Below are 25,025 nucleotides of genomic sequence, written 5' to 3'. Positions count from 1 at the left end.
AATCATATGGAACCCTTGTTTACCTGGTACTTAGGGATCCCCCTGAGTGTATCTGAGTGTCATGTTAGTAACGTTTCCCTTTTTGCATAGAAATATAGTCAATTTCTCTGGCTTAAGAATTGCGAACAATCCTGCTAATAAAGCTTTTGATACTATAAACTCACATTCTTAGTCTTCTCAAATATAAAACAGACAAAAATATGACAAAGCCTCTTTCAGTGTAAATTTTTTCAAATGTGACAAGTTAGAATTTTGTTTAAATATTTGGGGGGAAATAGAAGAAAGACACCTCCTATCCAGGAAACTACTAGTACTCTAGATAATAATTGCTAACTGTCCCTTATGTGAGAAAGTGACAACTTATCACTATTCATTTGAAGGAATAGAAATAGGTAGATAAAAAAAGATCCAGTTGTGTGGTTCAAGCAGAAAGACAGTAATAGAAGTTATTTAAATCCTTAATTCTAACAAAACTACACACTATAGTAATCATAGTTCTATAAACTAATTGTTTTAGACTTTACATGAGCCTCAAAGTTAACAAATCAGAATTTTGAAGAGGGAATGCAGAATTTTGGTAGAGTGTTTGCTTTGGGTTCAAATCAGAGCTTGAGGGTTTCTGCAGATATACTTTATGTAGCATATTCCTAGTAATTTTGTAAAATTTCCTTGATTATCTGCAAAATATTTTTTAAAATTTATTTTATTTGAAAAAACGTAAAAAAAGGAAAAATAGGAAAGGAATACAAAACAAAATAAAGCAAAGCAATAGAACATTGTCATGTGCCTAGTAGAACATTAGGGAGGTTTTATATATATATATGTCATAGGTTCAGAATATATGACAACAAATTAACAGATCAAGAAAGTATATATATAATTAGTAGAAGAAATTAAATTCATGAATGTCCGTTTTTCTTTACTGCCTTGTAAATTGTTCTTTGGTTTTCTGCTGCATATCTTATTTACTATATTCTTTTTCCCCTTTTTAATCCCTCCCAAGTAAGCTACAGTTAAAAAAAGATATATTTATGTATACATATGTAGATATATACATACATACACATATTCTCACACCCCACATATACATGTCTTTCCTATCCTGCTGCCTCTTTAATTAAATTCGGCTCCATAACTTGTCTTGCTATTCTTTAATCTTCCCCCACCGATGGATCCCTCCCTTGTTCTCTTCCCTTATCCTTTGCTTCCCCATCCGCCCATTCCTCACCCCTTATATATATCCTTCATGGTATGTGTGTAGTGTTGTCTGCTAAACCCATTCCAAATATTTTTGTTATAATTGATGCAGATCTTTTTTTTTTTCTTGCCAAGTTATAGGTGAGGTGAGATTTCAAAGAAAAATATAATTCGTGTAAGATTATTTGCAAATTTTTCACTTTTGTTATCAAAATTTTAAAAATTGCAATAAATGTTCTTTATTAAAACCACATTTTAATAACTATTCACTTTGACATGTGGCCAATTTTATTAAATCCCAGCATTCTTTTAAAAACTAAAAAGAGGGTAAAGGCTTAGTTTTTCTCTTCCTGTCTCCAGAATCTGATCCCAATCATTCAACCAGCTTAGTGATTTAAATGAACCTATTAAGATTGAGATACAGAATGACATACTTTTGTTCATGTAGTTGGTAACAAATGAAAGTATTTTGGGATAGCACTTAATTGTAACTTGAATCTGCTCTGATAATGGCCTTTTCTGACTCAGTATTTGAGAAAGAAAAGCTTCTTTGGAAAGTTTCTATTTTACCAAATTTATTCAAGTTTAGAATTTAAAATGTTTATGAAGCTTGAGAACTAGAAAGGACTCTAATTAGAGCTCATTCTAGCCCAGCCTGCTTATTTTATACATGAGCAACTTTAGCCTCAGGCAGGTGAATCAAAGATTATAGTTCTATTATCTGAAACTAAGGTGGCAGTTGCATATGCCCCAGTGGCTATTTCTGGAATGTGTTCTATTAAATACTGTTCAATACAAACAGTATCTTTCTTTGGAGATTCAATGAAAGACATTTGTTTATAAAAAGAGAGATTATATTGTGTATTTTAAAAGCCTAGTTTCTTGAGGCTAAGTTATTTGAAGTAATAGTAGGTCTGTGAGGGCTTCAAAAGCAAGATACTTTTCTTGATGCTTGTAATTAGTACTTTGTCTTTGTCACATGACCCCTTATAACATCTATTTGATTTGATCCTTAGATCCTTTTATTTATTTATTTATTTTTTTAAGGCAGAGTTAAATACCTTAACCAGACTCACTCACCTTGTAAATGTCTGAGGCTGGATTTGAACTCAAGTCTTCCTGACTACAGGGCCCCATCTAGTGACCCTTGTTCTCAGTCTTTTAAGAATTAGTCAAGACATTTGCTAATCAGTCCTCCTATTTGCAAAACACTGTATTAGACACAAAATATAAACTCAACGTTTATGATCTCTGCTCTCATTGGGATTAAGAGGAATATGGGTAGGATTGGTTAAGTTGATTTGATTGCCTTTCATAATTAGACTGATTTAAAAAAAAAAAAAAAGCAGAAATTTTGCCTTATTTCAACCATTTTATCCCACTTAATATTTCTGAATAGATTTTGTGTTTCTTCACATTTGTAGTATCACTAGCCCCGTGTTCAGGAAGAAAAATATGTTGGAGATATTTCTTAAAAGACTACTTACTTTAAAGACCCTGATTGAAATCCCCTAGACCTTTATAAAGTAAAATGAAGTGCTGCATTTCATTTTGTAGCACTCCACAAATTTCATTTATGCTTCCAAAATGCCACTCTGTGACCTGTGAAAATCACTTTAAAAAAACCCTAAATTAAAATAAACAATAATAATTATATATGGAGAACAACAGCTTGGGGTTTACCACAACTCAGTCCCTAGCTCAAGCTTGCTTACACATTTGCTACAGTATAATGCTCTTTACAATTCACAGGGTGCTTGTTCCAGTTTAACTTGGTAATCTCAGAAAAATGGACAGACTTTGACTTTTACACATAATCATCATAACTGGCAAATATATAGATATCTGCATATCTGTGCCCATGTCTATGGTTTGCAGAGTACTTTGCATAGGTTATCTCCTTTGAGCCTCATGCACAATAGCCCTGTGATCAGATGTTATAAGGTATTCTATTTTATAGGTCAGGAGTTTGAGGTTGAGAGAGGTTAAATAATTTGACTGTGGTCACAGGGCCGCTTAAAATGGCAGAGGCAATATTGGAACATACTTTTGCCTAAGTCCAACACTGTCCACAATGTTTTGGCAAGGTTTCTTCTTTTTACTGAAAAAATTATACCTATCTTAGGTTGTTCTTCTTTTAAAATTGTGTAGAAAACAATACTAACATTAATTTTTTTTAATGATTATGAAAAAGTATTTGCGGACATAGCATGTTCAAAACTAGTTTTTGTTTATTTTTGAAGACTAGTTTTCAATTAACCTATTTCCTCCTTTGAAAAGGTGGTTTTTGTTTTAGGTCTTTAGTGGAATGGCATTGCCATCTATTGACAGTCATGAAAATAGCCATTAAATCAGGAGTAAGCTTGGCTTCATTTTTGTCTTGTTGCACAAAACAGTCAAAATTATGTAAGGGGAAAAAACACAAGAGAAACTCAGTAGGCCTTTTTTATAGTTATGAGGTAAGAGAAAATAGTCAGCAGAAGGTTATGTCATATAAATCCACCCTGATTGCTTACCATCACATTAGGATCATTTGTGTAACTGAAAATTTTAACTGCATAATCTTCTCCCACCTTCCCCACTTTGAAATGGAATGATGGTCTAGGATGATTATCTTGAACCTTTGCTAACATGGCTACAAGAGAAAACCCAAGTTTTTCTATTCATGGGCTTTGTTCTAGTCTCTTTCTTCTATAAAATATTTGAAACAGAAAATACACAAAGGGTTTAGAACACATACCAGTGTTCAAATAATAGTCATTTCCCAGGCCCTTTTCCCTTATGTGTTATTTTTGTTGAAGATACAGAAAATGCTAATGTAATTTCTCATCAATTCCATTTTACGTAATCATAAGAGCTCAAATTGGGGATCTAAAATCACTTACTTCAACTCCTCTTATGCTGTTAATGAAACTGGGATTCATAGAAGTTGTAAATTCCTTATGGACACACTGTTAGTAGCAGAGTCAAGAGTAAGACTTTGGGTCTTAAAATTCATAGTAGTTTTTCACATGCTATATCCTCCATATAGAAAAGCAAATTTCATTGGATTACACCATGACTTATCTGTATTGTATTTCTTACATCAAAAATGGTGGGTGTAGAGAACCAGAATTGTTAGCCTTTTTAAAATAAAAAACTGAAAACCATTTTATTTACTATTGTATTTTTTTTTGTTTTACTACAAATATTGTAGTAGTTCTGATAATAAAGTTTAAAGTAGAAATGTTAAAAGATAGAAATGTCTATCAGTTAATATAGACTTATTAAGGGCCTGTTCCCTGTGCCAGTTTACTTGAAAGAGTGAAAGAAAAGATTGTTTACACCATAAAAAATGCTAGCTAAACTCTGCAAAGACATCAAAATTTTACTATTTTTTATTTTAAAAGCCAGAATTTAAAATGTGTTGTAACCTAATGTAGTGCATAAAAAATGAGAATTCACATGATAAAGTAGTTTGGTACACTAAAATTTCCTATTTTTTAATCTCAGTTCATGCAATTTTTTTCTACTTTGCTTTTTTCCCTTTTATCAATATTATTTCAATTACTCAGTTTACTTGAGTATTTAAAATTAAATCCAAAATTATTTCAAATTACATTTAAAAGTCCCAATTTAAAATAACAAGTCATTTTTATCTGCTGTTGTCTAGTATTTTGTCAAAATATTTTTCCACAGGATATGCTGTTTTATATGAAATGTTATAATACTTTGTGATATAATTTTACTCTTTATCAAGCAGTGATTTTCTTAGTGATGTTTAGTACTATTTTCATTTTTGTTCGGTAACAAACTCTTGAGAATATTCTATTTCTTTCTTTTTACTATTTTTCCTTTTTCTTTTCTGCTAACATTAGTAGGAAAGGACCATGCTGTGAAACTTCAGTAAGTCAGCCTTGTCTACTTCAAAATTTCTATCAGTTATTGGTGCATGTTGATATTAGTATCTAAATAATGCTATAGTTAATTATAAAACTTGACTACTAATATATGCCACAGACTCACCTTTTAACATGAAATTTTTATAAATTGAGTTATCCTTCGGGTATTAAGTTAGGTGTTTATTTCCCATGCTATAGCATCAGATACCTTTCCATTCTGAATGTTTTGTTGTCTTCTCTCTATATTGAAAATCATTGAAATTACTGTTTGAATTTTGCCTTTTGAGTGAGTTTTTAATATTTTGGGAGGGATGAAACTTAATTGAAGTTTTTTTTTAGTGGTACTAAACAATGATCATAACACATGGAAAACTTTGAGTCAAAATCCACTAAGTTGCTTGTATACTACTTTTAAAGTAGCCTATGGTTACTTTTCAAGGATAAGATATGGAGATCCAAACATGTCACTTTGAGATAGGTAGAGATTACTTTCACTGATTTTGAATTCAGTTCTTTACAACAGCTTGTTGAGTAGCTATTGTGGACATGACCTATTACAAAAGCATGGAATTTGCATGATTTAAACAAGTGAAGAGACAATACTTCATGTAAACAAGGAAATATAGATGATATGTGGTTTTTTATATCCTTAAAGAGTATTTTGAGAAAGTAATTATATTCCTTGATCTTTCATTGCCATAAGATATCTCAAGTTAGATTTAATTTATCCATGAGAACATGAGCCAAATAAATCTTTGGAGATTGAATTGGGCTTTATGTAGTGCTTGTGTATTTATTCTTTGAAAGTCATTTCTTTAATATTGACTCCTTTTACAAACAAAAATTCATTAAAATGCATGCTGCTTGGAGTCAAAAGTATATAGCAAGACATAAAAAGAAGAGAAATAAGACATGCTTAACTTTTTGATAGAAACAATTTTGCTATAATGTTTCTCTAAATTAATTTTTGTGAAAATAGTATCCAAATTGAAACCACTTCCAATTGTTCAGTAATAAAGAGAGCCATTTACACCCAGAGAGAGGACTATGGGAACTGAGTGTGGACTACAACATAGCATTCTCACTCACTCTGTTATTGCTTGCTTGCATTTTTATTTTCCTTCTCAGGTTTTTTTTTTCCTTCTACATCCAATTTTTCTTGTACAGCAAGATAATTGTATAAATATTTATACATATAGTACATTTAACATATATTTTAATATATTTAACATGTATTAAACTACCTGACATCTAGGGGTGGGGGTAGGGAGAAGAAGGGGAAAATTTGGAACAGAAGATTTTGCAGAATTTTTTAACATTGAAAAATTATCCATGTATATGTTTTGTAAGTAAAAAGCTATAATAAAAAAATTGAAAAAATAATAAATTTAATAGCATTAAGCACAGTGCCTGGAACATAGTAAGAACTATTTAGGGAAAAAAAAAAAAAAAGAAAATTGGAAACAGAAGATCAGACTGAGATTTTGAGGTTTACAGATTAGAAAGCCCATTAAAATGTGTTGTAGGTGTAATCAGTCTTTGTAGGACTTAGCAGATTCATATACCAAGGAAGCCCTAATCCAGAATCTTGACATATATAGTCCACCACCAACTAATTCAGGGTCCTTTCACCAATATATAATTTAATGTATCTGTTATTTCATTAATTATTTCATACTTTTCCCAAACTATGCAAAGAAATGCCTTCTCATCCTATATAGTTCTGAATCCTGCACTTCTCTTTTTTATTATTATTACTATTATTTTATTTTATAATAACTTTTTATTGACAGAACCCATGCCAGAGTAATATTTTAAACATTATCCCTTGCACTCACTTCTGTTCTGATTTTTCCCCTCCCTCCCTCCACCTCCTGCCCTAGATGGCAAGCAGTCCTATATATGTTAAATATATTCCTGCACTTCTCTATAAGGAAAAAATGCAAGCTTTCTTTTTTCTTTTTTCACAAGATATTAATGTAGGCAAAAATATAGATTGCATTTGCTATAAAGTCACAAAGGAAAACCTGTCAGATAATGAGATGGAATTCACATTTACTTTAATTTTTAAAATTTACTCCAAACTTTTCAATAACTAACTTCTTAGAATTTTTGTTTGTTTTTGCTGAGGCATTTGGGGTTAAGTGACTTGCCCAGGGTCATACAGTTAAAAAGTATTAAGTGTCTGAGATCAGATTTGAACTTGGATCCTCTTGACTTCAGGGCTGGTACTCTACCCATTGCAACACCTAGCTGCCCCTTTCTAAGAGTTTAAAAAATATATATTTAATATTCCAAAATCTTTTCATTTGTGCATCTTAATTTCAACTCCACTTACTATAATTTTATTTAATTTGGCCAGCTATCCCTCAGTATCCCTCAGACCTACTATATTTAGTTTGTTAGCAAAAATAACATCTCTCACACTTTTTCCATCTGATGAAATAAAGATGTTTTATCATATTTAAGAGTTTTCCATATTAGGATATATTAGATACAAAGAGGTGTGTGTGTGTGTGTGTGTGTGTGTGTGTGTGTGTGTGTGAAGCATGTTGAAAGGCAACTTTGAGAGAACAGTGAACAGGGTGGTCCTCAATATACACCGCCACGGAGGGATACTAAGCTTGAAGAAAAGAAAATTTGTCTACGATGTAGAGAGGGGGATAGTAGGCTTGTTCTGATCCAGCTCAGAAAACAGAAATAAAAAGAGTGGGTGGAAGTTTGCAAAGAGTCAAATTTAGGCTTGATCTAATGAAAAATGGTAATAATTTGAATTTGTTAGAACTGGAATGGCCTGTCTAGGTTGGAGGCCAACTCCAACTCTGAGGTTCTATTGGGCACTTTGCCCTAAATACTATATTATTACTATTCTAATTTTTCATGCCCTCTTAATAGTGTTACTACTGTTTAGAGGCTTTATGACACAGGGTACATCTCAGTGTCCCAGACAAAACTCTAAGACTTGTAAATTTCCGAAAAAATTCTCACCAGTATTCTGTTTACTGGAAGTTCCCCATGGCAGAAAAATCAACAGGTCTGGTTTCTGTCTCCTAAATACTTACTTGAAGAAACTGATTATGTTGGTTTGATTATTCCATTTATTGGCATAATAGCAGCTCCTATGGGGGTGTCAATAAATGATCCTTTAAAATTGTTCATTTAAAGAAAGTTCACCATCTTGTGGTAAAGAGCCTCAATGTTTAACTTATCCAAACTTAACTAAGCTGTTTGTCATAAGATTGAGCACTATATTGAAGTTTTTCTATCTTTGTAAGATCTTTCAGACTTTGAAACCTTGTTATAACATAGATTTCTTTCTTCTTTTCTTTAAATTTGTTTTATAGAATAATACCAGCATTTCCATAACAGTAGTACAATAAACAAGATGCTTTGTACATGAAACTTTTAGTGTAAATGTCAAGACATCCAAGTCATCCCCTGATCATTTTCACACTCAAGTGAGACTTTAGAGCAAGATTTTATAACATTCAAAAGAGCCAAACAATTAAATGCTTGTTGATTACATATTTGGCTGTTTTTTTTAAATTGGAGTTTACTGCTATTAAAGGCTAATTACATCCCTCAAGTCTTAGCCCATTCTTGTTCTCAGTTGTAGCTTGTAAGCTACCTGAGAGTAGGAACTCTTGGTTTTTGTCTTCATGTGCCCAATTACTAGCTCAATAATAAGTGCTTAATCAATAATTTTTAATTCCATCAAATAATTATTCCTAAATATCTTTCTAAAACTGTTATCAGTTGTTCTAGAACATCTTTCACATGACTGTCTTCAAATATTTTGATAGCTCCCAGAGTCTTCTCTTTTCCAGGCTAAACATTTCTAATTATTTCAACCAGTTCTCATTTAACATGGACTCAGTTTATACTTGCTAAAATGTGGTACACAAAAGTGAAAATAATACTCTTAGATACCATCTGTCTTAATGAAGCCCAAGATCACATTAGCTGCCTTTTTTTTTTTTTTTGGATAGCATATTATTGACTTAGGTTGAACTTTGGACTATTAAAACCCTCAAATCTTTTCCATACAAAATCCTATCTACCTACTTCTCTCATTTTATAATTGCAACATTGATTTCTTAAACTCAACTAAAACATTTAGTTCATAGTAGTCTTCAATGTGGTCTACAAGCTATTAACTTCCTTCTTGCTTTAGGTTAGATGCAAATAAGATAAATTTTTTAGCTATATCTTTATCCAAATAACTGATAAAAAATGTTAAGTAGGGGCAGCTAGGTGGTGGAGTGGATAAAGCACCAGCCCTGAAGTCAGGAGGGCCTGAGTTCAAATCTCATCTCAGACACTCAACACTTCCTAGCTGTATGCACCTGGGCAAGTCACTTAACCCCAATTGCCTCAGCAAAAAGCAAAAAAAAACCATGCAATACAAGGCCAAGCATAGATCCTTAGGGCACCTCACTAGACACCTTTGAAGTTGACATCAAATCATTCATTGCTACTCTTTGGGTTTAGTCATTCAGACATTTCTATACTCATCTAACTCTATTCTTCTGTAGTCCATCTTCCCAAGAATTATTTTCCCCAATTAAGTTATTTTGCCAAACTGTGTTTCTACCAAATTCCTCTGAACTGCTAGTCAAATCATCCTATAAAAAAAAAAGGATATAATTTTAGTTTGGTATGTTTTTTCTTGATGAAGCCATGCTCTTTGGGATTGCCATTTTATTCATTCCATCATTTTAATAATCTCAAATAGAATTTTGCCCAAATTATAAGTCAGACTTACTTATCAATAGTTTCCAGACTCTCAGAACAACACTTGACTTTTTTCAAATCTTTGAATGTCTTTATCACTTTCTGTTCTTTCAGGCATCATTGACATTGATTTGCGCTCAGCATTTCCTTATCACTGAAAGTTTTTTTAGTATTTTAAATCTTTCCTTTGGGCCTGATAACTTGAACTCATCAAAAACAACCAAATTGTTTTTTAGTATTCCCCTTCTTTCTTATCTTGAGTTAATCTACAATTCTTTGAATAATGGGTATATTGGGTGTTTTTTTCTGTGAGAAGGCATTATTCATGTAGTCTCAGGATTATACAGGATGAATGGAAATAATGATTGGTGTAATGGATGATTTTCTATTTGTTTCATTTTTATTAACTTCTGAAATTTATCTGGTAAATTCCTTGCCTTAGCAATTTTTTTTTTACAAGATAACTGTTGGTGTTTATTTTGTATTTTAACTCTTTAATTCTTCCATTCAAAAAAGATAACTGCAATCAGAAATTATATTTCCAAAATAAATCTTAATGAAGTTCTTATATAGCAAGTCATATTAATTACAAAAATATTTATAATCTTTGTTTTACAATTTCTAAATTCCTTTCTTGAGTTTACATATTTGAATATTTGTGATGACTAAGCAAAAGAGTAAGGGTTACTGAGGTTGGACTGAAGTTGAGTTAAGTTACTTTTATACTGATGCTCAATTGCATGAGTTCTTTTGACAGGCTTAGCATTTTTCTTACAAACAATGTAGAGATCAGTAAAAATGGCAATTGTTTTCCCTTTTATGCCAGTAATAAATTTGTTTCATACAATTAATAAGACTTTTCAATATAGAAAATGTTTTTAAGATCAGTTTAATAAATGCTTTGTATTTTTAGATTGTATTTTACAAATGAAAATACTTGAAAAGGAAACAAAACTATCCTGGCTTACTTAAAAAGCTAAAGCTATTAGAAAGATTGACCAATATTCAAAAATTGACAAATTATCTTAGTACTACATAGGAAATAAAAATAATATTAGTAAAGTCTTTACAGAGAATATATGTCAGGAAAGTTAGAAATAATGCTATTATGCGGTCCTAGTACCTGAGGGTTTTTTTTTTTCCTTTTGGCTAAGTTTTTCTTAACTTACTCATTTCAGCATCAAAATAATAACTTTTTGCCTTGTTTCTAACTTTTAGCTTACCAGTCATTTGACGGAATGGAGCCCTAATCAACATCAAGGGGATGCAGTGGCTTCTTTTGCTGATGTGGGATGGGTTGCTCGAGAAGAAAGAGAAGTTTCTACAAGATTAAGGTTAGTCTTGAAAGCTGCTAAAAGGAAGTAAGCTACATGTTTTTACCATCAGCAATAACTAACTAACCTTTACAATATTTTCTTAAGCATTTGAGTCTGTTCTTTGTTCTTATTTTCATTAATATCACAAGTTATTCTAAAACTTCTAAATTCTATTTAGAAACTTATAATTTCTATTCTAAAGCTTCTAAAATTTATCTAGCTCGACAGTTCTTTACTTGGGGGAAGGTGACATGATGAGCCCTACACTTGAGGAAGACTGATTACTGAGTTCTCACCAGGCTTTTGATATTATAGAAATTTGACAGTAATACATTTACAAGTTATTCTCACCCAAGGGAAGTTTTGCAGTATCTGAGATATGAAAGAACTAATACAAATGTGTTTTGCCAGTAAAAATGTATTTGAGAATCCATTTATAAATTTAAGAACTGTATATAGTTCTGGAAAAGTATTTTCTGAAGAAGAGGAATTAAATTGTGATTATCAGGGAAGGCTGTATATAGAATTCCTCGCACAGAAAGAGGAAGACATAATTAAGAATAGCAGAGAAGCACACTAGTTTGGAACAGAGGATAGAAACTAGAGTATAGGAAGAAATACTAGTGTACCGAAAGGAGCAGGGTTAGGTGGTGAAAAGCTTTGATTGCAACTTGTTCACTTTGTATTTGGTCTGGAGGAAAGCCAGTGCATTAGAAAGATCTAAGTTTCATTTTGTTTTAGTGATAAATATGAATAGTGGACTTTAGCTAGAACAAGCATGATAGTTTGAAGGACAGTAGGTAACAACTGCTCAAAAGATGGTTTGTTCTAGATCAGTCAGTAAGTATTAAGCATCTATTGTGTGCCGGGCACTCTGCAAGATGAGGAGGAAGAACTATTCCAGGAATGTGAAATAGCTAGTAAAAATGCCTGTAATCATGTGTGAGAAACAGCAAGGAAGCCATTGTAACTAGATAGTAGAACCTCAGGTGGGAAGGTAAGGTGTAATAAGATTGGAAAGGTAGGAGTGGGTCAGGTTGTAAAGGAATTAGACCAATCAGGATTTTATAATAGACCTTACAGGTGATATTTAGCCATTGGAAGTTATTGGGGGGAGGGAAGAAGAGGGGTGGATATGATCAGACTAGTAGTGGAATAGGTAGAGAATTGAGGCAAAAAAAGGAGGGGCTCTTGCAATAGTAGCAATAGTCTAGGAACGATGTAGGGGGTCTGCACCGTATCAAATATGAGAGTATGTGGGAAACAAATGGAAACAAATGTGAACTATCTGCATTTTTGTTTTTCTTCCCGGGTTATTTTTACCTTCTGAATCCAATTCTCCCTGTGCAACAAGAGAACTGTTCAGTTCTGCAAACATATATTGTATCTAGGATATACTGTAACATATCTAACACATATAGGACTGCTTGCCATCTAGGGGAGGGGGAAAATCGGAACAGAAATGAGTGCAAGGGATAATATTGTAAAAAAAATTACCCTGGCATGGATTCTGTCAATATAAAGTTATTATTAAATAAAATAAAATATTTAAAAAAATATGAGAGTATGTGCAAGAGATAATGATGTGCAATGGTCAACTGTGAAAGACTTCACTATTCTGATCAAGATAATGATCTAAGACAATTACAAATGACACATCATGAAAAATGCTATCCACATCCAGAAAGAGAACTGATGAACTCTCTGAGTTGCAAATTGATACTTTTTTCATTTTCTTTATTTCTGCATGTGGGTAAAATCTAAGATGTTATAAAGGTAATTTTACAAGACTTGGCAACAGATTGGAAATGAAGGTTGAGAGAATGAGGAGGAGGAGATGATACCTAGATTTCAAGCATGAGTGACTAGAAAAGTGGTGGTGCCTTTGGATAAGGGAAGGATTTGGAGGGAAAGATGATGAATTCAGTTTTGAACATATTGAGTTTAAGATATCTGTGGGACATCCAATTTGAGATACATATTTGGCAGTGGCAGTTAAGAATCAGCACCATAGAGATAATTAAAACTAAGGGAACCAATGAGATCACCAAGTGAGATAGTACAGAAGAAGTTTAGAGAACCCAGAACAACCCTTTGAGACATAGTAGCAGGCATGATGTGGATGAAGAATCCAATCCAGTAAAGAGGACTGAACAGTAGTAGTCATGTAATTGGAGGAGAACCAGGAGGGAAATGTCACAAAAATTTAGAAAAGAACAAGGTAAAGAGAGAGATTGATAGTGTTAAAGGCTGCAGAGGTCAAAAAGGATATGAATTGTTTTTTGTTTTTAAAAACAATAGATTTGGCAACTAAGAGATAATTGGTAACTTTGGAAATGAAGTTTCTGTTGAATGATGAGATTGAAAGCCAAATTGTGTGGAGTTAAAAGGAAGAAGAGGCATTACTTATAGATATGCTTAAAGAGTTTATCCTCAAGGGGAGAAAAAAGAGATAAAAGGACTAGGGCTATTAAGGGTAGAAGTATCAAATAAAGGTTTTTTTGAGAATGGGAAAACATTTTAGATAGTACGGGAAGCATCAATATACAAGGAAATATTGAAGATAAGTGGGAATAGTAGGAAAGGTGGAAAAAGGCAGCCTACTGGAGAAATCAGGATAAAATGATATTGCTTGTGCAAATAGAGGGAATCTCTGCAAGATTTTTGTTAACGCATACTTACAGAGTGATTTGGATTTTATTGGTGGTGTGGGGAAAAATGAAAGTATAAGAAGACAAAAGACTAGTATTGAAGAACCCCACAGTTTCAGGTACTAGAAAATTTAGTGGCATAACTTGCCATACTGGAAAACTTGGTCAGCATTGACCAATTGAAGTTCAGCATATGTATGGTATTTATGAATTCTATCTCATATAGATAATTATAACAACATAAATTTATTTGTGTAAAATCATTTAGAAATAGTAATGATGGAGGTTTGGGGCTTTTTTAAAAAAATAGATTATTCAAAAGATACCTCAGAAGTTTATTCCCATAGTTGAGAAATATTTGAATGAACTTAAAGAGAACCTGCTGTATCGAGAGTTGATTTGTCTCAGTTGTCTCCAGGTCTTTTCCATAAAGAAAATGAGAGATCCCTTCTGTGAAAGAAGAAATTCAAATAGGCAGTGTAGACAAAACATATTGTATTATTTAATATGGTAACAAAAGTTAAAATTATGTTTCCTGAAGGCAAAGATTCCTGAAAACTTTGGTACTAAATAGATAAGTGATGACAGTTTATTTTATATTGACAGATAATGAATATCTGAGACAGAAGTTTGGACAAGATGGCTTCTTAAAAATTAAAATATACTTTCCACTTGCCTTCTTTATTTGCATTTCTACTGACTCACTCTTACTAATTTTTCCCCAAAACCTTCAGATTCCTTACGATGTAAAATACCCAGTACATTTTTTTAATAGATTTAATTTGCATTCTAGACTGCTTAATTTTACATAGAAACAACCTATTCAGAGACTTCATTCTATTTATGGTAGTTTGTTTCCTTATCTCTCATATTTGTATTTATATGAAAGCAGAAACTCTTTTTTTTCTTATTTTTCAAATGAAGTTTATGTTGATGACATTTCAGCTTCAATTAATTGTGATATCAGCATTATATCTGTTAAGAATAGCAGCAGGGCCATATAAGTATGTAAGAGAGAAGATACTAATACTGTTTGTAGGCATTTTCTTTGTATTAACAGAACTGCTTAGGATTTAGAAAAACTTTTCTTCTGGTTTGTTTTGGGCATTCTTGAGTCTTTAATCAGATTAATCAATCCATGAGGATTTATTAAGGACTTAAAATATGCCAGTCATTGTTTCAGGTAGTGGCTACAAGTAGAAAAAATACATATATTTAGAGTTATGTTAAATCTTAACCACTGTGGAATATTAATAATTCAACGATATGCTACTTTATTTAAGGAACTTTATTTAAGGAGGTGACAAAGTATTAAGACATTGCCCTATTATTACATAGTTAACAGTTTTAATCAGAAGATTAGGCAAACAAATATAAATACACATTCTACAACTGCATAAGAGAATTGCAAAATAAAATGCTAAATGAGATTTGGAAGTAAGGAGAGGTAGGAAGTTACGTGATAGTCACTGGACACAAAAGTTGCTGGGAATCTCATGCAGATAAATCTGAATGTGAGATTAGACTGGATTCAGATTGCAGAGATCAGACAATCTGGAGATAACTCAGGAGATCTTTTGCTGTGGTGGATAGTACTGTCCTTAGAACTGCCTAGGTTCTTACTGTACCTTTCCCACACTGGCTGGTAACCCTGTGCAAGTCACTAAACATAACCTATTTCCGCCCTAATGTCTCCATCTATAAAAATGGAGTCAGATAACAGCACCTACTTCATAAGGTTGTTCTAATGGTGAAATAATATATGTAAAACTATGAAAACTTTAAATTGCTGTATAAATTGTTAGGTGCTGGTACTATGAATATCCTTTGAAAGATGGAAAGAGTGTGGAGGTAGAATGGCCTCTAGATAGTTAGTGTAATTATTAGTCCAGGTAAATGGTAATATAAACCTGATTTAATGATGTCATTGGGGAAAAAGAGAAGAGAATGAATACGATAGGGGTCAAGGAGGTAGCATTAGCAGAAATTGGTATGATAAGACATGAGACATAGAGAGGAATCCAAGTTATATCCTACTTCCTGAAGGTGCCCTTTAAACATTTGCACAATTTAAATATGAAAGATGTATGGTAAAGTGAAGTCATTTTTCTGTAATTCTTTAATGGGATTTAAGTTATTTCATCCAATGTTATTCTCCATTAATTGTGCAGTTTAGATTATTGATGCATTTTATTTTGCTCACAAAAGGCACTTTAGTTCATCAAATATGTTTATGCTACATGCAGAGCACTGTAGGTATTGGGAATACACAAATAAAACTGAAATGATTCCTATTTCTATTCTATTGAAAGATAGAATATTTTCAAAGAAGTATACTACAAAGAAAATCAAGGTGGAAGGGAACCCATCTGGGCTTAGACAAGCCTCTGCCTTCAAGAAACTTATATTCTAATAGATAACCACGAACAGGAAGTGATACAAACATTGCCTTCTGTTATGATTCAACAACCAAAAAAAAAAGATTAGAATTAAAAAGAAAAGAATCTGATTAAAATGGTAGCAAAATTTTAGAATTATTGAGATATTATTTGGTTCAAAATGAGATTGCATCTTTGTCATTTTAGGTTCTTTGTTAAAGCCTTAAATGAAAGGATTTTCCCTCAGTGTTTGTTTCTTTAGAGATATGTAATTTGTAATCTATGTTTGTCAAAGAATGTTGAGATCTTTCCATTTACATGGATTTGAAGGTTTATTTTTTCCAAGTCTGACTGATACCTAACTTTTATTCAGTTCAGTTCAAATTCTAATTATTCTATTATTGCTGGCTTTTAGCTTCCAAAATAGATAAACTTTGTATTTACATGATAGCATATGTATAATCCTTATCACATTGTTTGCTATCTCGGGAAGGAGGAAATGGGAGAAAGGAAGGGAGAAAATTTTGAAATTCAAAATTTTATTTAAAAAAAAAAAGGAATATTGGAAAAAATTAAAATACTCCTTACTCATAAATAATATGAAAATAGTTTGGAAGAGTAGGAGTATAAAAAGCATAAAAGTAGAATATATAGTCTGAATATTATAAAAAATAATATTAATATTTATTATTAATATACTATAATATAATTTAGAAAAAAGTTTAAAAACTAAATACATTTAATAGTATTAAGCTAAAGGAGAAACATTACTTAACTTTTTTCTTTTAAAATATTAGTTTTTTGTTTTCAAAATATATTCAAAGATAGTTTTCAACATTCATCCTTGCAAAATCTTGTGTTCCAAATTTTTCTCCCAACTCCCCTCCCTTAGACTGCAAGTAATCCAATATATGCTTACTTATTTTCTATTTTTAAAAAAGCTCAATTATAGTTCATAACTGTGTTTTAATTTGTTATCCTCCCTCGATTTTTACAAAATTGAAGAAAAGACATTGACATCACATAATAACCCTGAGCTACTCATAACTATAACAAATCATATAAAATGGTAAAATGTTGCACAATCTCCTAATCTCACTGGTGAATTCCATTATTCAGTATAACAAATAAAATTTAAATTCGAAAAATAATAGACGCCTTGATTCCAAATACAGCCTAACTATTATTCTCTCCTAAGTTATCCTTACCTTCTTCTCCCTCAGGTTTTCATTTTCTGTTAAAAATACTTTTCCTTATTCTTATTTCTCTGTTCTCATTAAATCCCTTATCACACTACTGGATCCTCATTCTCTCTTTGCCTCAATCAGCCTTCCATTGAATTATAGTCTGTCTGTAGATATATATATCCTTGTTTCTAGCTTTACAATTTGGTCAGAATATATTTGCTTTGATTAGAATGTGTTGCTAATAAAGGTAAACAATATGGTTTCGTATTCAGGTAGTTTAATTAGCTTTGCTTTGTTACTTGGCCTTATTAGTCACAAGGAAGACGAGAGAGAGGATGTGCATACATTGTCATGTAGTGATGTCTTAATTATATGTGATCCATTGATTGTCTCAGAAGGCAGAATTATAAAGATATGTCTGTATTTAAAAGAAGAAACGAGATAATTTAATTTGCTTAAGGTAATAGTGTATTTATTTGAGGATAAGTAATAAAAAATTTTCTAGCAGCTTTTGAAATTATCAAACAGTAATTTAGAATTTTCTTTTCAAAAATGTACGTTAAAATACTTAGTATTTTATTGCTAGTTTATAGCATATTTTAGATTTTTTGAAAAGTCAAGAACAAGAATGTTTTGCAAGGTTCTAAGCTTTGTTTTCCTTGTAATTACCGTATCTATGTAGCAACCCTCTGTTTAGTGTTAACTCAGATCAGAAATGATTCAAATTAGTTATTACTAAATCCTGCTCTTTACCTGTCCCAGTTTTCTCTAAAGTAATTCTGCTTGTCACTACCATCACACCTACCACAGGGGCACACTAATTCCCCTTATATCTCCCAACTGAGATATTTTTTTAAATTACTGTTGGAGGTTTCCAGAAATAAGTATGATTTTTTTTTTAAGGGATCAGAATGGAGAAGAATGCACAAAATCATAGGAAAGGACGATAATTTTTAAATAATTCAAGGTATAAAAAATGATTCATTTCTTCAAGGTGTTATTTCTTGTGACCTTCACAACAGCCCTCCAAGATATGGACTATATAGTTAAGCCTAACTTCTTTTTCTATAGCACCATAGTGGCTCTTTAGATCACTTTATAGAATCTGGTTTATGGCTCCAAAGATAGTAAAAGTTTAGCCATGGATAATATTTGTTGATACAACTTAAAAACATTCCCTTCCCCATACTTTTTCCTCCTATATCCCTGGGTAGAATGGCAAATAAAAATTTTAAAACTTCTAGTTAAGTTGGATTTTCCAAATCTTTCATCTCCTTTCTAAGGCAGGGGGCTGATTGTTTCTGAAACTGTTTTGTGATCAACATCTATACCTTTCTGGCTTGTAGATTATTTCTAGTTCCTGGACTTTGGGTGAAGAAACAAGACACCACAATCTCACTGGACAGAAAAATAAAAATTCTCTTCTTTCTCCTCTGTCCCACATAAGAATGGCTCCTTTTATGAATCCAAATTAGTCGCTCCCCTTTATTTCATCTACAGACTGGTCAAAATGAATCCCATTATGAATTTTGCTCACCAATTTCAGCAGACCCTCCAGTCTTATTCTAGTATCCCACCTCCAAGTAGATGAATTTATCTTGTTGAATTAGTTTTACCTTTCCTTTTTGTCTGCCTCAAGGAATTTTATGACCAAAATAGTCATCAGATTAGTCATCAAATTATTTACCTTTCTCTTGATGTTTATCCCGTATGTGATAGTTATTTATTGTTATCTAATATAAGAGTACTTAGAATTTCAGTTTTTAGTATGTAGGAGACTATAATAAGAAGAAAGGACCAGAGGTTCTTCCATTTGTCATTGGATGGTGATAGTTGTGTTTTGGTTTTTTAATTGAATGGCATATTCTAACCCTTAGTTTCATTACATTTCTAAGTAATATTTAAAGTTTTTGTCACTGAGATTACTTAGGTACTTTTAGGAGAAATGTGATCTTTGTTATACTACCATTCTTGAAATTTCCCAAAATTAAGAAAAGTTCTAGATAAAACTGCAATTTCGTGTGTGTATGTGTGTGTGTGTGTGTGTGTGTGTGTGTGTGAGAGAGAGAGAGAGAACGAGAACTCGCGCCCGAGCACGTGCGAGAGAGAATGCTCTGTTTTTACATTTAAATTTCAATGGCTATCTATTCTTAAGTATAATAAAACAGATTGGTTCTATTTCAGAAATTTTCGTTGGCTGTTTTTGTAAAACAGTTGTCTGTGTGGGTGATGGTATATGTTTGTTTTTCTTTTTTTTTAAGTAAGATGACATCTAAGAATTAACAGAATGCAATCTTAAACTTTGTCTCATTTATAATGAAAGATTATACTTTTCTATTACAGAATTTTTATATAATCGTATAGACTAACAGTTTGGAAAGGTTTGACCATCTCACAGTTACTTGCTTTCACCTTCTAAAAATTTTTGTCCTAAATAACAAGATGTTCTATATTTGGCAAGGATTAGGAAGGTGGTGTGAGATGGGCTAGTGATTCAAAGTAACAAACATTCCCTATTAAACCTATATCCAATGGTTTGTAAAACAATGAGATTTGTTACCATTATCTGAATGATTCTGCTAAGGGCCCTGACAGTTTTTTTCTGATTACACTGTATTCAAGGCTGGAGACGATTTTGTCCTTAATTTACAAATAGAAACAGAAGAATAATATTCTCCTTCAAGAATTATGTAGAGAAAGTAGTTTAAATCTGGCAGATTTATTAATGACCTCTTATACTATATTAAAGTTGAGAGATCTATTAAGGGAAGTTAAGCTAAAATTAATCTGGATTTTTCAGATGTTGCACATTTTACTCCAGAAATCCTGAACTGCTAAGTATGAGTAATCATAAAATTTGTGAATTAATTAGCCTTTGGAATGAAAGTATTAAAGCTTTGTGAAGAATTAGTGTAATGTTTACGAAACCTATAGTTTGCAGAAAAATTTTATTTTCATTTATTTATTTATTTATTTATTTATTTATTTATTTATTTATTTATTTATTTATTTATTTTATAGCTTTTTATTGACAGAACCCATGCCAGGGTAATTTTTTACAGCATTATCCCTTGTACTCACTTCTGTTCCGATTTTTCCCCTCCCCAGATGGCAAGCAGTCCTTTACATGTTTAAATAGGTTACAGTATATCCCAGATACAATATATGTGTGCAGAACTGAACAGTTCTCTTGTTGCACAGGGAGAATTGGATTCAGAAGGTATAAATAACCCGGGAAGAAAAACGAAAATGCAAGCAGTTTATATTCATTTCCCAGTGTTCTTTCTTTGGGTGTAGCTGCTTCTGTCTATCCTTGATCAATTGAAACTGAATAAGCTCTCTTTATCGAAGAGATCCACTTCCATCAGAATACATCCTCAAACAGTATCGTTGTTGAGCTATATAATGATCTCCTGGTTCTGCTCATTTCACTTAGCATCAGTTCATGTAAGTCTTGCCAGTCCTCTCTGTATTCATCCTGCTGGTTATTTCTTACAGAAGAATAATATGCCATAACGTTCATATACCACAATTTACTCAACCATTCTCTATTCCAGCTTCTAGCTACTACAAACAGGGTGCAGAAAAATTTTATATGAAAATTTAATCCTAATTAAAGTAACCATTGTCTAGAGTCATTAGCATCACTACACTTATGAGTATCATAAAAACAGACCACTGTCACATCTCACTGTGATCTTCAAATCTTGTGGACTATTGTTTAGATTTTAAAATTAAGGTTAAATTAACATTTAAAAAATAATAGCAATAATAAAACTTTAGAAAATTTTTTCTTAGTGTGGGATTGTGGCCTTAAGAACAACCAACATACTCCATTTTTGCTTCCTCTTACTAAGAGGCAGCTCAGCAGCACCATAGTACACAGAATCTGGAGTGTAGAGTCAGGAAAAACTAAGTCTTGCTAATCATGCAACCCTGGGTGAATCATTTACCCTAAATCCTAAAATGGTCTTAATAATAGCACCTGCCTCCCAGGGTAACTATTATACTAAAATGAGATAATAAGGTGCTTATCAGAATGCCTAGCACATAGAAAAAACTTAATAAGTGCCCATAATCACTCCTACTCCAAGACTGTTCCCAGGTATTCTTCCACACCCTTAAAAACCCCAAAATTCCTAATGCCTGCTCTCTGTAGATAAGGGAATATATCTGCTACCAGCACATTTATATTTTGAAAACTCTCATTATCAGGCCAGTTTCTAGTTCTCTTTAATTGTGAGGGTAGTCTACACTGTCTACAATCATTACTTCAATGCTTCTTCCTGCTGGAATTTTATTTGAAGTCCAAAATTCTATCTAAGCTCTATCCCAATGTAATGCCAGAGAAACTGAGACAAGAGAGAGGTTAGAGAATTTTTAATATTTTATTTGAGAGGGGAGATTGTGCTGGGGGCATATTGCCCCCAAGGCTGATGTCTCAAAGCATCCAGCAGATTCCCATGAAATATATATATGCGGCTCTAAGCTATTGGGGTAGACTGAGGCAGGGGCCGAGTCAGAGTACTGAGAGTGGTAAGGGACTATCAATTTGGTTTTGACAGGGTTGGGGGAGGCACTGGGCATTCTGATAAGTAGGGAAGGTCTAGTGTCATGATGTCTAAGATAGAAGGTCTTTCTCTTTATCTGGATTAAACATTTACAGTTTATAATTTTAGTACAGCCAGCCCTAAATTATACCAGTTCTAATGATCAGAAAGGAAGGGTGGTGTTCCAACCAGGAGGGTTGAGGCAGAACAATTTAAGGGAAACTGAGGCAGGACAATAAAGGAACTGTGGCACAACACCACTAGTTAATTTTCAATCAGTCATTCAAGAAATATTAAGCACTTACTGTGAGTTAGGAAATACAAAGATTGATATAATCCCTGCTTGCAAGGAACTTGAACGTCATCTGTTTTGTACCAGACACTATGCTAAGCACTTATAATTAATTCAGTTGATCCTCACAACAATCCTGGGAGATAGGTTGTATTATTATCCCCATTTTATAATTGGGGAAATTAAGGCAAACAAGTTGTGTGACTTGCCAAGACACTCACAGATAGTGTCTTAAGGCTGGACTCAAGACCAGCTGCTGTATCCATTGTACACCTAGCTGCTTCCTTCTAATGGGTAGACAGTTGGGCTGTTGTGCCACAGTTCTCTTAATGTCCTGACCCAGTTTCCCTAATTGTCCTATTCAGTTCCTCTGCTTCAGTTTATAACCATTCCCTCTTAATAGTTGATAGGATAAAGGTCTTATATCTTAGACCTTAGGCTATACTTATTCCCTTTTAGTGTTTAATGGGGTAAAGGTCTTTATCCATGTTAGACATCATTAGCATATCAGGAGCCTTTCCAGTACTTCCCTCCATTATGTCATCCTCATCCTAGGTTCCTCCCCCTTACTTAGGTCATCCCCATCCAGGTACCTCCCCCATTATGTCATCGGTCTTGTAACTCTATAAAAGAATCTTGTATCCCACATTCATCTCTGGATTCTTTGAGACAATAGTCTCATTCAGCCCTGGGACCAAACCATAGATCTATTGGTCCCAGTAAATCTCTCCCTTTTAAATAAATTATTAAATTGTTCTCTAATCTCTATCTTGTTCAGTTTCTTCGGCATTACAGGGCTAATATATACACAGTAGTTAAACAGAATATAGTTTGAGAAGGAAAGAACAGAAGCAAGAAAGAAGTGCATTCCAGGCATGTGGAACAGCATGATGGCAGGAGATGAGTGTTATGTGTAAGGAAGAGAAGGAAAGCTAGTTAGCCAGATACAGAATTGGTAATGATGCTCATTGAGACTGGCAAATTGGGTGTGAGCCAGGTTTGTTTAGAGCTTTAAAAGTTAAACAGAGAAATTTCCTTTTTATCCTAGATGCCATAGGGAGCCACTAGAGTTTGATTGAACAAGATATCAGATGATTAGGAATGTGCTTAAGGAAAAATTTTGTTCAGTTGTTTGATTCATGTTCAGCTCTTTGTGGTCCCATTTAGGGTTAAAGGTAATAAGGTGATTTACCATTTACCAGTTCATTGTACACATTGAGGAAACTGAGGCAACCAGGTTTAAGTCTCTTATCCAGATTTGAATTCAGGAAGATGAGCTTTGCTGAACTATTCTCTGCATCACCTAATGGTAACCATTAATTTTATTCAACCTAACAAGCATTTTTTAAGTATGCTCTGTAGCACTATGCAAGACTCTTAAGAATTTGAAGGAGCCATTCTCCAATTGATAAATGGTCAAAGGATATGAACAGACAATTTTCAGAGGATGAAATTGAAACCATCACCACTCATATGAAAGTGTTCCAAATCCTTATTGATCAGAGAAATGCAAATTAAGACAACTCTGAGATACCACTACACACCTGTCAGATTGGCTAAGATGACAGGAAAAAATAATGATGAATGTTGGAGGGGATGCGGAAAACTGGGACACTAATGCATTGTTGGTGGAGTTGTGAACGAATCCAACCATTCTGGAGAGCAATCTGGAATTATGCCCAAAAAGTTACCAAATTGTGCATACCCTTTGATCCAGCAGTGTTTCTATTGGGCTTATACCCCAAAGAGATACTAAAAAAGGGAAAGGGACCTGTATGTGCCAAAATGTTTGTAGCAGCCCTATTTGTAGTGGCTAGAAACTGGAAAATGAATGGATGCCCATCAATTGGAGAATGGCTGGGTAAATTGTGGTATATGAATGTTATGGAATATTATTGTTCTGTAAGAAATGACCAGCAGGATGAATACAGAGAGGACTGGCGAGACTTACATGAACTGATGCTAAGTGAAATGAGCAGAACCAGGAGATCATTATACACTTCGACAACGATATTGTATGAGGACATATCTTGATGGAAGTGGATTTCTTTGACAAAGAGACCTGAGTTTCAATTGATAAATGACGGACAGAAGCAGCTTCACCCAAAGAAAGAACACTGGGAAACGAATGTGAACTATCTGCATTTTTGTTTTTCTTCCCGGGTTATTTATATCTTCTGAATCCAATTCTCCCTGTGCAACAAGAGAACTGTTTGATTCTGCAAACATATATTGTATCTAGGATATACTGCAACATAGCCAACATATATAGGTCTGCTTGCCATCTAGGGGAGGGGGTGGAGGGAGGGAGAGGAAAAATCGGAACAGAAACGAGTGCAAGGGATAATGTTGTAAAAAAATTACTCTGGCATGGATTCAGTCAATATAAAGTAATTATTAAATAAAAATTTTAAAAAATAATCACACACAAAAAAATAAAATAAAATAAAATAGTTCAGGTCATCAGATGTGGGCAATTTATACTTCTAAAAAAAAAAAAAAGAATTTGAAGGAAAAAAACAGATCCTGCCCATATTGCATTCAATTTGAGGGAAAACAACTTATACCCAGATAAAATTTTCAGACTACAGAGGCCAGTTTTAGTACCATACTGTTATCAAAGGAGATAGAGATAGACACACATAGACAGATGCGTGTGTTTATAAGCTCATCTTTTTGCTTATCAATTAAACAAACTGTTTAATTAACAAAACAAAATAAAAATAAAACTATTATGCAGGAAATGTAAAGAGATTCCTGTAGTTAAGAGCTCCTGTTTTGTTTAGGTCCAGACCTGTGGTTGCATTACTGTAAGAAATTTATGATAATGAACCTCCTT

At 32.9% G+C, this 25,025-nt stretch overlaps 1 protein-coding gene across 3 annotated transcripts in view; it reads left to right on the top strand.

Annotated features, from left to right (window-relative positions):
• MTFR1 (mitochondrial fission regulator 1) overlaps positions 1 to 25,025 on the top strand; it is a 59,808-nt gene that overhangs the window by 19,180 nt on the left and 15,603 nt on the right. For all 3 annotated transcript variants that reach the window (XM_051970112.1, XM_051970113.1, XM_051970114.1), the window contains one exon: positions 11,031 to 11,146. In XM_051970112.1, the coding sequence (XP_051826072.1) occupies positions 11,031 to 11,146 (116 nt within the window). The remainder of the gene's footprint in view (positions 1 to 11,030; positions 11,147 to 25,025) is intronic.

This window comes from Antechinus flavipes, chromosome 1 (assembly GCF_016432865.1).
Source record: "Antechinus flavipes isolate AdamAnt ecotype Samford, QLD, Australia chromosome 1, AdamAnt_v2, whole genome shotgun sequence".
In the NCBI taxonomy this organism is placed as follows: Eukaryota; Metazoa; Chordata; class Mammalia; order Dasyuromorphia; family Dasyuridae; genus Antechinus; species Antechinus flavipes.
Note: the sequence above shows the minus strand (reverse complement) of the source record. Positions and strands in the feature narration are given on the sequence as shown.